Source organism: Vidua macroura, chromosome Z (genome assembly GCF_024509145.1).
Source record: "Vidua macroura isolate BioBank_ID:100142 chromosome Z, ASM2450914v1, whole genome shotgun sequence".
Taxonomy (NCBI): Eukaryota; Metazoa; Chordata; class Aves; order Passeriformes; family Viduidae; genus Vidua; species Vidua macroura.
Window position 1 is genome coordinate 36864584 of NC_071611.1, and position 13227 is coordinate 36877810.

Here is a 13227-nt window from a genome sequence, read left to right on the forward strand (position 1 = left end):
CCCTTCTTCAGATACTTACAGGCATTGATAAGGTCCTAAGGCCCTAAGCAGTCACCTCTGCTCAAGGCTGAACAGGCCTAACTCCTTCAGCCTTTCCTCATAACTGAGATGCTCCATTCCCTAAAGCATCTTTGTTACCCTTGAAGATGCTTTTCCTGATGCACCCCAGGACACCACTGGCCTTTTCCTGATGCACCACAAGGACACACTACTGGCTCATGCACATCAGGAGCCCCAGGTCCTTCTCCACCAAGCTGCTTCCCAGCAGGTCAGCCCCTGGCCTGTACAGGTGCATGGGATCATTCCTTCTCAAGTGCAGGAACCTGGATTTTCCTGTGCTGAATTTTGGAGTGTTTTTCTCTGCCCATCTCTCCAGCCTGCCAAGGTCCCTCTGAAGGGCTGCAGAGCTCTCTGGGGTATTGGCCACTCCTCCCAGCTTTGTGTCATCAGTGAATCTGCTGAGGAGGCATCTGTCCTTCCTCCAAGCCATTACTCAAAAGTTAAACTGGACCCTGTATTGACCCCTGGGGACACTACTAGTGACAGGCCTCCAACTAGATCCTGTGCCACTGATTGTAATGCTCTGGGATTGCCATTGAGACAGTTCTCTATTAATCTCACTGCCCTCTCATCCAGTCCACTCTTCCTGAGCTTGCCTATGAGGATACTGTGAGAGAATGTTTCCTAGAATTACAGACATTAGTGGAAAAGTTCCTTTTATATCCAGTCAGCAGACGTGAAGATAGCCAGACACTTGTCATGTCTGATGTTTCAAATATCGCAAATCTCACAATGCATTTTTTTCCTTCCTATTTAATGTTCAGTACTTTCACCTAGGGGACCACGAACTCCTTAGACACATAGTTGGCTCTGTGGACTACCGATAAGCTATGTAGATCCAGCATGGAAATAATGTGTCTACAGTATATAAAGGGAAACAGTAAGGTGAATTAATTACCTGCTAGGAGATGTGGGGATTTAAAATACTTGTGTCAAGAAAAACAATCTTTCTAAAATAATGTGGTGTAACCTTAGGCAAAATGGGAAACTTTTATATTATTGCACAGTAAGGAAGACATCATGGTGAGATCTTGAAATGATAAGGCTTCTTAGAACATAGGATTCTGTATCATTGCATGGTTTGCATATGCCTCTAGCCACGATTTTGAAAACCAAGCAGAAGCCATGGTATACGGCTTCTTTCATATGGTATATGGTAGAAGGCAGGATAACTGGGGAAAGTAAAATCTGTGTTGTAGAGGCTGTTAAACTGGTAATTGACCATGATGTTTTTGTCTTGCTTTGAATCCAGGAGAATATAAAAAAAAAATCTGGGAAATGACACTAATGAAAAAGAAACACACATCTTTGGCCATACATACATAATTAAGGCGAATGAGGAATTTTTGCTGTTAGTGTCCTGTACTATGGCTGGACAGGGGTTCTCCAAAAAGGAGAAGCGTGCAGATGGGGTGGTCAAAGAGAGTATAAAAGCTGCTCTGTTAGCTTTTTGGTATTCTTGGCATGGGCAACCCAAACTACTGGACTCCCTCTTGCTTTCTCAATCTGCCATGCTTGGCTGTTTCAACTAGGAGTGGGTTCTGAAGTTTTTCTTAGAATATTGAAGAATGAACATCAATGTTTAGGACTGTTAGAGAAGAAAAACCTTCTAGGATATGTAGCCAGGTAGGAAAGAGAAAAATAACACTGTACTCTTCTCAAGAATAATTGGTTGGGAAACAAACCGAAGGAGAGGAGACATAGCCAAGTGCTGGCATATGGTAGGTAGTTGTATGACTGTGTCATCTTGAGCAGTTCATGACTGTGTGTCAAACATTTCTTGCCATATCCAGTACTAGTCCCACATGGGAAAGCTAAAATGTGAGGAAGAAATAGATGATCACATATGTCTACTATGTGCAGAAGGAAAACCTACAAATGGCAGGATATAAAATAAAGTTAATGCAAGCCATTCATCAAAGTTTGATTTGCTGTTCCCAAATGATGATTTCTTAAATGTGTTTTCCCATAGGGTACACTTGCTGAACGTATTAGAGCAGGAGGAGCAGGAATCCCAGCATTTTACACCAGTACTGGCTATGGGACGCTGGTGCAGGAAGGGGGTGCACCCATCAAGTATAACACAGATGGCACCATTGCCATTGCCAGCCAGCCAAGAGAGGTAAGAGGTGTGATTGCCATTAAGAATCCTTCAGCATTGAAAAATTAATTTCTAACATATTTACAAGATAAACAAGTGTTTAAGAAGGAGTTAAATTTAGCTTTACTAAATTCAGTTGACTGGATGTCTATGATACCAGACAGATTAGCTTTGCTTCCATTGCTTACTGCTGTCCTCTGTGATGTGTTAAAGAAGTTCTTACAGTTCTAGAGTGATTTAGCATAAAGACCTGGTCCAAGTGAAAGCCTGCCTTGCTGAGTTACTTTTCACTTGACCATTCTTTGACCATGTTTGCTGTGTATTCAAACTAAATTCAAACTAAAACCTGTTAGTGGGGCAGGTGCTCCTTAAATACTGCACTTAAATATGCAGTAAGCAGCCCTGCAGCTGCACATGGAGCTCAGCCTTGGAAGAAATGGGGCATTCTCATATTAGAATGGCAAGAGCTCAGCTGACACAAATTTCAGAATATGCATTTCCCAACATTTGAAATGAAATTCAGTATCAGTTTTTAAAACTGCAAAGAAATAAAAAGACTGTGGCTTTCAAGGGAGAAGCAAGGGTTTCATTTTGAAATTGGATATAGAATTTGGAGAAGGGAAGAGACGTCTCAATGCCATAATTTTTCTTGAAGAAATGGGTGGGGCTAATATTGTGTGCTCCAATTTGGCTGCATACAACATTAAATTTCACCTCAAGCGCATTTCTGGGGTAAAGGTAATTACACCCTAAACCATGGTTTTCATGTATTTTATACATGACTATTTGCGGTATCTATACTGCAAAATAGTATATTGCAAATATATTATAGTATATGCAAATATATGCATATAGTATATGCATATAGTATATGCATATACTATATATATATACACATATATATATATGCATATAGTATATGCAAATATATTCCCTTAATTTTTTTACTGCATACATCATTATGATGTTTTACCATTTGGAAGAATGTTTTGTTCGTTAAATAGCTTATAATTTTAATAAAATTTTTCTTAATTTGTTTTTCTTTTGACACTTGTGGGAAAATCTCACTTCCTCTCCTCAGTCTAATAACTATGGCTAGCATAATTTGTTCAATTCCATTCTCCACATCCATTTTGCACAGAAGTGTCATTTTGTAAAGGCTCAGATCTCCTTTTATGGTACTGGCACACTGATGTCTGATACACTTTTCTCATACTTCCCCTTTCATCAATTTTAAGTTCTCAAGTAATATTTGTGTATACTCTTACCTTCTACATTGTTAAGAGAGGTGGTCTTTAATCTCTCTGTATAGGATTGAAAGACTAGCTCTGTCTCTCTTCCATATTTTGATTTCAGGCACAGTGTCATTCATTCAAAATATTGATCATAAATCAGGGGAAACCAAATGAAACTCAGCCTGTTAGATGAAATGATTTGAGTAGTCTGTCTCGAATTGACTTAATTTTGGATTTGGTGTTGGGCAGTGCTTATGACCTTTTCCAGTAATTCTGCTTTAGCACTTCAGTATTTGGTTAGCTGGTAGATGTGCAGGACAAAGCATGTCTAATTCCAGTAGATGGAGCAGGAGGAATATGGATTCTCATGATTTCACTAGAGACACTATGATAAAACTGGGGTTTATAGCCTTTCCATGCCTCTCTTATCATACAGCTTTTCAGTAAAAACTTTACAGAGTACAAAAAGAAGTTGAAATATAACTGTCTGCAAAATTAACCCCTAAAATAAGTATTCCATGTGAAATCTGTTGGAAGAAACCTGTATCTCAATTTTGGACTTTTCTCTGTAGGTGAGGGAGTTTGATGGCCGTCACTTTATTCTAGAGAAATCTATTACAGGAGATTTTGCTCTTGTGAAGGCATGGAAGGCTGATCGTGCAGGAAACATAATTTTCAGGTATGACTTGTTTACTGGTGGGAAAAGATTATTTTACAGTTTAGGTAGTGAATGGGAAGGAGAATCCGGTCTCCTGTGTTATGGCAAAATAATGTTTTACGTATTTCACATTCTTTCATATTGCCTTTCCCTACTGTCAAATTACACTGCTATAAAACACCAAAATGTAATTGCTTTTTCTAATGAATTTTGAGAATTCAAACATAGCTATGAAACAAAGCATTCATAGTTAAAAATGAGACACAGCAGACCGAAGTCATGATGATTTTTGAGAAACTTAGTGACATTCTCTTTCTTTCAATATTCTTGTTAGTTTGGGTGTGTTTCTTGAGCAATTAAAGGCTAACCCAAGAAGTACAGGTTCATGTACAACAGAAGAGAAGGAAACTGAGTCAGTCTTTGGCCAGTCAGTGATGGGAAAACTGATTCTGTCTAAAGAAAACTGTTTAAAGTTTTTTTTCATCTCAGAGGTGTAGGGAAAGGCATCATATGAATTTAAACATCTTTGCAATGAAAAGTTTGATGTTGTACTACTGAGAAAATCTTTTCTATGAGTTGCTCTGTTTGTGTTCTGGTTTGTCCTGAGCTGAAGCAGGAGAGTGGTTTGCTTATGATAATGCTTGGTTTTTATTTGTTTGTCTTATGGCTATCAGATGAAAAGGTGAGTGTTGTAGTTATCATGTGCAGTTTATTACAAGTGCATGCTGATTGAGAGTCTGTCTTTGTATAGAATAAACAAGGAGTTGGAAAAGCAACTGAAAAATATGTGTCTAAAATAATACCCATAAAGTAATGCTTTTCTTTATATGTTTATATGTGTGTGTGTATATATTTTTTATATACCACATAATTAATACTAAATTAAAATACTTGAAAATTAATTGATTTATATATCCACATAATTAATACTAAATTAAAATACTTGAAAATTTATAAATAAGTTTTTATTTTGCCCAACTCTCGACGTCCTGACTTGCCCACTTACAAGACAATATGGTTTCTGATTGAAAGCTGAACTTTCTTGTATGTGTGCAGATGAATTTGATGGCTGCTAAACTGCTCTCCTTAGGCTCTGGTACATTGAATACAGGAAGCACTCTTCCCCCCTGGCCTTGTCTTTGATCCTGAGCCACTACTCTCTGTGCTTTTATCCTGTATCTTTCTGCTGATGCATAGTAGATACCTCTCAAAAGTTCTTTCATTCTCCACAGAAAGACTGGTTGTGTTCTCCTTTTACCCTCTTCCTTTATGTCCTGTTGTTCTCTATGCCTTTCCTTCTTCCTGTTCTTTTCAGAAGTCTTTGTTATGTCTCCCATATTCACACAATACAGCTGATAATAGACACTTCCATCTGGAGTGAAGACCTAAAAATCTTGACTCCTCCCTTCAACTGTAACAAATTGAAGATGGAAACTAATCATCCTTTGGTGTCCTATTCCATATAAAATATTGCTAGCTCAAAGGAATGTGCTTATGATAAACAGTGATCTGTTCTGTTTCTGGATGAGATACAATTATCTCATAACATAAAGAAACATAGGGTCATCTTATAACTTGATGTCTGCTACCACTTTCACAGCAGTGTGGTACTATTCATAGTGTGTTTCCTGTGACTGTATGAAGCCAGTAGCAATGGTGTGTCTGCCAAACTGTTAATCTCCCTCAAGCTAAGAGCTTTTAAAAATTTAGAGGTTGTAAGTGTAGATTAAGTACACTTTCTTAGACCACAGGCTGGCATTGATTTTTTTCCTATTCTCATACATCAAGGTATACTGTTTTCTTGGAATTCAAAATGGCATCAACTTCTTTAGAATGCTGGGGTCCTCCTTTATATAATTTTTAAAGATGGGAACCATCTTTCCCTCTTTCCAGTCACCTGGTACTTGACCGGACTGCCATGACTTTTCAAGTATCATGGAGTGAGATTTCTCTGCCTCCTTTGGCTCCCCTCCCTTTTCACCTGGTTCCATTCTTCTAGGTGTTCTAGCCCAATCTACTTCAACTTTACAAGCAAATATGTGGCTTGTTGGTGATGAAAATAGAGTATTGACAAAGAAGCAGAAATGTTGAATGGATAGCCTGAGTCGGAGCCTCTTCTATGACAGTCATGTCAGGTCATCTCTTCATGCTTCAACTGGTTCTGCAATACATAAATTCAGCTCATACCTGAGGTGTCTCTGCATCTTCATATCACTAGATATGTAGTGGATGTAGTTTGTTGTGTTTGTGTTTGTGGATGTAGTGTTGTAGTTTGCTATCTTTTGCCTCTGGGAGAAAAGATGTCATGCCTTTGGGTCATAGAAATTGGAACATTGTTCCAATGGAACTTTATAGATGTTGCTGAATCTAGATGTCCAGAAATTTTTCTTAAAATAAAAAGACAACGTCGTCTAGCTAGTTTTTAAATTTCCTACTGCTAACTCCTTAACATTATTCTGTGTTGGAAAATAAGTGTAGTGCTTCTGTTTTGTTTTTTTCTTCTGGATGATGTGCTTTTTAGAAATAAGGCCTGTGATCCCATAAAACTTCTGCATGGTCTAGTCTTTAGAAATAAAGCCTTTGATCCTGTAAAAGACTGTGGCTTCTGAAACAACTTTACTAACTCAAGAACAGTTTAAATGGCAGAAGCTTTTATAAATTACATCAGATTAGAGACCATTAGCTCTTCTTAATGTCAAATTAACATTGAAAAGTTTTCTTGTAGTTTTTTTCTCTATGTAAAAATAATTTTATATCAGTTTATTTTACTGATAGAGTAGCCACTACAATCTTGAGAAAGTCTTTGGCTCAGAAAAGTAGTTACATGGGATGAAATAATGAATTGTTAGTTTTGTCATCTTCATTTCCCCCATCTGTATCCATTTCTCAGCTATTTTAATTCAGGTTTTTATAGCTCCATTTTTTTTCTCATTTGCTACTCTGCCTAGCTAGGGGAGTTTTCCCTGAATCATTACTAACTAGTATTGTTTTTGCCTCTCAGAGGAGAGTATAAATTCATGTTGTGGGTTTTTTCCCCTTTTTTTTTTTTATTGTTACATCCTTCCTTTGGGTCTGTATAGCCACCAAAAAGACCCATGGGCAGAAGATACTCATAGCATCATAGAAAGGACCCACAAGGATCATCAAAGTCCAACCCCTGGCCCTGCACAGCACCATCCCCAGGAGTCACACCCTGTGCCTGAGAGCATTGTCCAAACACTTCTTGAGCTCTGTCAGGCTGGTACTGTGACCACTGCCATGGGGAGCTGTTCCAGTGCCCAGCCATCCTCTGTGTGAAAATCTTTTATCAGATGTCCAACTCAAACCTTCCCTGATTCAGCTTCAGGCTGTTCCCTCAGGTCCTGTCACTGATTACCACAGAGCAGAGATCAGTGCCTGCCCCTCCTCTAGCCGTCACAGGGAAGTAGTAAGTGCAGTGAGTTGTCCCCTCAGTCTCCTCCGGGCTGAACAGACCCAAGTGACCTCAGCCACTCGTGATTTGGCTTCTTGTTAAGGCCCTTCATCATCCTTGTGACCCTCCTTTGGACAATCTCTAATAGTTTAGTATCTTCTTTATGTTGTGGCACCCACAAGTGCCCCCAGCACTCGAGGTTGCCCCAGTGCAGAGCAGAGCAGGACAATCCCCTCCCTTGCCCGGCTGGCGATGCTGTGCCTGACGCCCTCAGGACAGGGTTGACCCTTTGTTAGAGGCTTCACAGCTGCTGTATATTGCCAATAAAACGGCGTTTCCCCAAGATAGTGTCTTTGGGTATGCTTTGATTGTGTCGCTATGTGCGCTGGAATCCCGTCCGAGCTGCCAGTTGGTGCCGGGCCTTGGCCGCGTCCCTGCCTCTCTGCGCCCGGAGCCACGCGGTGGCAGCAGCGCCCCGAGGCTCGGAGCGGCTGCGGCGCCGGGCACGAGGGAGGGAGGGAGGGAGGGAGCACCTTGTAGGCCAGCTGTTGGACTTCATCGTCTTAAGGGCTTTTTCGCAGCTTAAATGATTCTGTGAGTCTGTGAACTAAGGATGGTCAGGGGGAAAAAGTGCTTCTGTGGAAAAACGATGTGGCAAAGGAGGTTTTATCTTGTTTTGAAACCTGGTTTCATGGATTTTGATGAAACATTTCCAAGAATTCTGCTTTTTAACAGAGAAAAATGCTGAGAAGCTAGCAATGGAACACCACTAAAACCTTCATAGTACTTCTTAATTTTGAAATGTGCTGCGCAGCTTTGTTTTGTTTCTGAAAAACACATGGAGTGGCTGACACAGGTCACTTGTTTCCCCTGTGCTCCTAGGATCTTGGTGCAGTTGCCAACACAGGTATACATGTTAAGTATTGCTTTTATTCTCTAGAGGTCTTTTTCCTTGGTACAAAAATGCTTTGTGGGAATACTTAGGATAAATGCCAGAGTCTTACAGTGAGTGCCAAAACGGACACAGCTTTGGTTTTTTTTGGTATTTGGTTTGTTTTTTTTTTTTTTTTTTTTTTGGTTGGTTGGTTGGTTGGTTGGTTTGTTGGTTTGTTTTTTTTTTTGTTTGTTTGTTTTTAACTAAGAGAATTGGATTACATTTACTACCGGGAAAAGTGCTATCCCAAGTCCTAGTCCAAGTTAGGAAAGCATACTTGAGAGATTCTTAGGCCTGGTGCTTGTCCCCTGTGCAAGTGTGCATTCTTTGTGCAGTGAAATAATGGCATTGTACAAAGTCCAGCTTGCCGCTGCTGCTTTTAGATCCAATAAATGAAGATATCAGTAACATACCCAATTTCAATTAAACAGTGTGCTGATTTAAAGTCAAAAGAGCTGTAATAAATACTTTCTAATGTAGCAAAATATTATTTAATTTCAGATGCATCTTACACAATTCCATAATACTTTCTTCTCCCTTATACTTTTTTTTAATTAGTTCTTCAGCTATTTGCATTTCACAAAAAGCTTTGTGATGCTTAAAATACAGACATTCCTCTAGTAGCTTATCTCTGAAAAGTCTTCCATTGTACTATTATGGCCTTTAATATTTATTAATCTTCTTTTTTTTTGTATTTATTTTTGTTTTTCAGGAAAACTGCAAGAAATTTCAACCAACCTATGTGCAAAGCTGCAAAGACAACTGTAGTAGAGGTAGGGAATTGAAACATAGTAAGCCCTATACTGGTATAGTCAACATACCCCTTTATCTTACATGGTATTCTGGAGACAGGCTGCGGGGATTTCAGATCATTTCAGGATTTCAAATCAGGGTCAGTGGTCTAACCTCTCTCCTTGGATTGCCTTCTCCTGACACTATGCTCTGCTTTGATGAGTAATTCCTTTGTTGCTGTACATCTGATGCTGACCAGGACTTTGTGTTTACTGTGATCAGCCTTTGAAAGGGAAACAAAGCAAGAGCCTTCAGATTTGTTAAATAAAGTAATATGTGGATGAAAGAGGAAAAGATTAGGCTTAAGCTATGCTTGAGAAGATTCACTTAAGACTTTATGCAAAACTTCTTGAAAATAAAATCAAGTACATAACATCATAGATTAGGCAAACCACAGAGCTATCACAGTTGTGGTCTCTAAAATTTAATAAATTACATAAATATCAGTTCACAATGAGATACAGATATTTGGCTGTGTCTTGAGAAAGAGGATGGACTAGCTGATCTAGAAGTTTCTTCCAATCTTTTTGCCCTTTTTCTTTATCTGAAATGATAATATTTAAAAATATGAAGCAGCCTACACTGGAAAAATATTAGTGCCTGGAGAGTTGCTAAGGCATAGCAATATGTAAAAGATAGACTGCTCTCTTAGCTTTTTCTTCACTCTCTGGTAAGTTTTTTTATATGCCTAATAAAAGCTAAATGCAGTTAGGCAGTAAGATCAAGACAAACTCTTCTGGACTATTTCTAGTAAATGGTATATAGAAGAGGTTTTATTTCTTCAGGGCTTTTTTGTTTGTTTTGTTTGGGGCTTGTCTTGGGTTTTTGTTTGTTTGTTTGTAAGATGTTATTTGGAAAATATATTTAAGCATCTCTGGATAATACATTTGGGAACTTCTGTTATTTCTTTGTGCCTTACAGAATTATCACAAAAAAATACCATGATATTTACCACATGACTTACACTGACAATACAGCAAGACATTCTCATGTTTTGTTTTTAAGAAAAGTTTCAAGTATTTTTCTATTTAAAAATTAAATAAAGAATCCTTTCTTATATACACTTGTCCTTTATACCTTGTTCAGTCTGGCATTTAAAGAATTTAAGTAGATCGAAGCCTTCCACCTACATTCCATATCAGCCTCTCTTTCTGCTCTTCTATCCATGTATGATAGGGTAGAATTTTCCTGTCAGTGAGCAGCTAATGTGACATCATGTTTGCTGTAATTCCATTTATTAATTGTTAGTAGATCTGCTGTGAACTGTGTCCACTCTGAGTTTTATTGCATTTTCAATACCATTTAAAAAAACGTCAATCTTTTTGCAAGATGCATTATTAGTATCACTTTGCAATTCGGTTTTTATGGACAAATTAGATGAAGATGCAAAACCACAGATATAGGACAAATATTTTGAACCATCCTTGACTTAACTTCTAAATATCATTCTTTCAAAGTGGAATTCAGAATGTTTTGTTTTGGTGTAGGAGTTAAAATCCAGGAATCCGAAGGAAATATCTCTATATGGTGTCTAGTACATCCTCAGTACTGAGCACTATAAGCTGTCTCGGCTTATCAATAGGGAACTGAGGCAGCTAAAAATTTGAGTTTTGCCTAACTCCTTACTTAGCTCAAGGCTGAAGATTGAAATTCTCAATCCCATTTACAGGGAGAAGAAAAAGGTTTGTATAGGGTAGTAATTCAGATACTGTCTTGGCAGGAGGGATTTCTAAATTCTGGTGGTTCTTCCCAGCTCTGTTTCTGTTTTTCACTGGCTGAACATTTAACTGAATTTAAGCGGACAGTTCTAGTCTCTAGGAGTAGAGACTTGAAGCCGACCCTGCTCCTTTTCATCAAAATAGCTACAGGTCAGGCTTGTCTTCAAAGATAAAGTGATTGACTGGGAGTTTCAGGGTTGTTTCCACTTTGCTGAGATGTACTTTAGTTTCTGATCATTGATACAAATATGGAATAGTATTTGGCATAGTAAGATACTAATGAAATATAAACTACTGGAAATCCAATCTCAGTGTATCTGTGAACTTGCTGAAAATAGGAACTTAACCGGAAATTATTTACATTTGTTAACATGTTCTGCTAAATTAACCTGATGACATGTGAAATCTGACATGCATACACAGTGAAAGACTTTTTTTTCTTTACTTAATGCTGTTGTTCTCTAGTTTTAGTCTGTGTGGTGTTTTACACACTCTTATCTGAAGTACAGATAAGACACTTAATAATTGGAACAATTCAGAGGCGGACGAATTTTGTCGATGTGAAGGATAAGAGAAAAGAAAAAAAGATAAGGGATAGAACTGCCTCACTTCTCAAACTCACAGACGGATAGCTATTGTTTGCTTAAAAATTCTCTATTGTGAGAAGAGAGATTGGCTGTGCACAGAGGCATCTGAAGAAGGAGGAAGTCAGGCTGTACTATTACCTATTATGTTTGGGATACACAGTGAAGAATTAGTGATTTTTAAAATGTCAGATTAAACTTTCAGCCTTGTTTATTTTGAATAGGGAAATGGTCAGAAGTAGCCATTCAGTACTCATTTTGGGATCAGAAATGTATTGATTTTAAGCTTCTAATTAAATGCAATAAGTGCTTGCTGATCTGCACAATTTTTTTGAACTGTTGCATGCATCTCTTTTGTTTATCTAAGTGAGAGGGAGTAGAACCTGCTGTCAAGATAATAAGGATGGGTTATCTGAGATAGGGTTATCTGTCTATAAAAATCAAACTGTGCCAAATCCAATGGAATTTCTATTTTAATTTGAAGGTGACCCATTATTAAATGTCAAAAAATTTTTTCAACTAAATTGCATGATTCCTGTTATTTGTAAGTTAACCTTTGCAGACAGAAATGCTAAATAATGTTGGTAACATCAGTTATTTTGTCTTTATATAAAAGTGAAATGATGCAGGGAGTTCATCTGCTTCTTGCTTCAGCTTGCAGAACTTTGCAGAAATTAAGCATGCTGTCAGTCCTGTCAGTCCTGTAGCTTTGTTTGAATCTAAGCTCTCACCCACTCAGCCTGAAGCTTTTAGGTTGTTTTTTCAGAGGTATAAACACTTTTCTGCTCCTATAGCAAAGATGGCAGAGTTGAGAAATTGGCTGATACAAAAGAAACTCAATGGTCAGAAGTTACATACAAGCCACCAGTGCTCGTAAAGACTCAAAGGAAGAGCATGCCTGTGAAGAAACTTGAGAGGTTGTGTGGTGTTATAGATGTGGTAACACTTCCAACACTGTTGAATGAAGGTGAAACTGAATTGAGGAAGTGTCACTGCTGTCAGGACCCTTAACAGAGCTGTTGAATTTTGTGATGGGAAATGAACTGCGAGGCAGCTTGGAGTTGCAGAGAGGCCTCTTGGATATGTGCCTAGGCTAAGGGCTGTGATAACAGGGTGCTTCTTAACATGTGCATCTCCCTGTAGAGACACCTCTGAGCAGATCCCCACTGGGGCTTTTGGTCATGACACTTCTTTTTTGTAGGGAATTTAGGCTACCCAAAGCTACGGGAGAAAATATGGTGTGACCTTGCCAGATGTAGTGTCATGACAGCACGGGAAAGGGTATTAAAGGCTTGGGCTCTTGCTTTCTACCACAGAGGAGTACATAAATGTGTGTAACTGGCCCAAATGACCCTGAGCTCTTATCTGTTTTCTTTTCATTCTCTGCTGTGAGACCTACTGAATATTTTATCCTGGTGAAGTGGTTTGAGATACCAGCCACGGCCACTGTGAAAATGTTTGGTAGTGGTAATGGTCAATATGTTTAGAAATATTTATTGACTTGCTGTTTGAATATCCAGTTTGAATAAATTTCTTGTTCAGATCACAGATCTCCTTGGGTAAATAGCATTTACACATCAAATAATATCGGGGGAGGGAAAAAAAGAGAGTATACTTTCTCATAAAAATGCATTAAATAAAAATCATTAAGCCCTGCATTTTATCTCTGGTTGCCTAGTAACAACACAGCCACATCAGTGAGACCATTTTCTCAGGTACAATGAACTGCGTGG

At 38.4% G+C, this 13227-nt stretch overlaps 1 protein-coding gene across 1 annotated transcript in view; it reads left to right on the forward strand.

Moving 5' to 3' along the window:
- Positions 1 to 13227, forward strand: part of OXCT1 (3-oxoacid CoA-transferase 1) — an 80553-nt gene that overhangs the window by 18982 nt on the left and 48344 nt on the right. The window contains exons 5-7 of the mRNA XM_054003286.1: positions 2033 to 2182; positions 3969 to 4075; positions 9113 to 9173. Coding sequence (XP_053859261.1) covers positions 2033 to 2182; positions 3969 to 4075; positions 9113 to 9173 — 318 coding nt within the window. The remainder of the gene's footprint in view (positions 1 to 2032; positions 2183 to 3968; positions 4076 to 9112; positions 9174 to 13227) is intronic.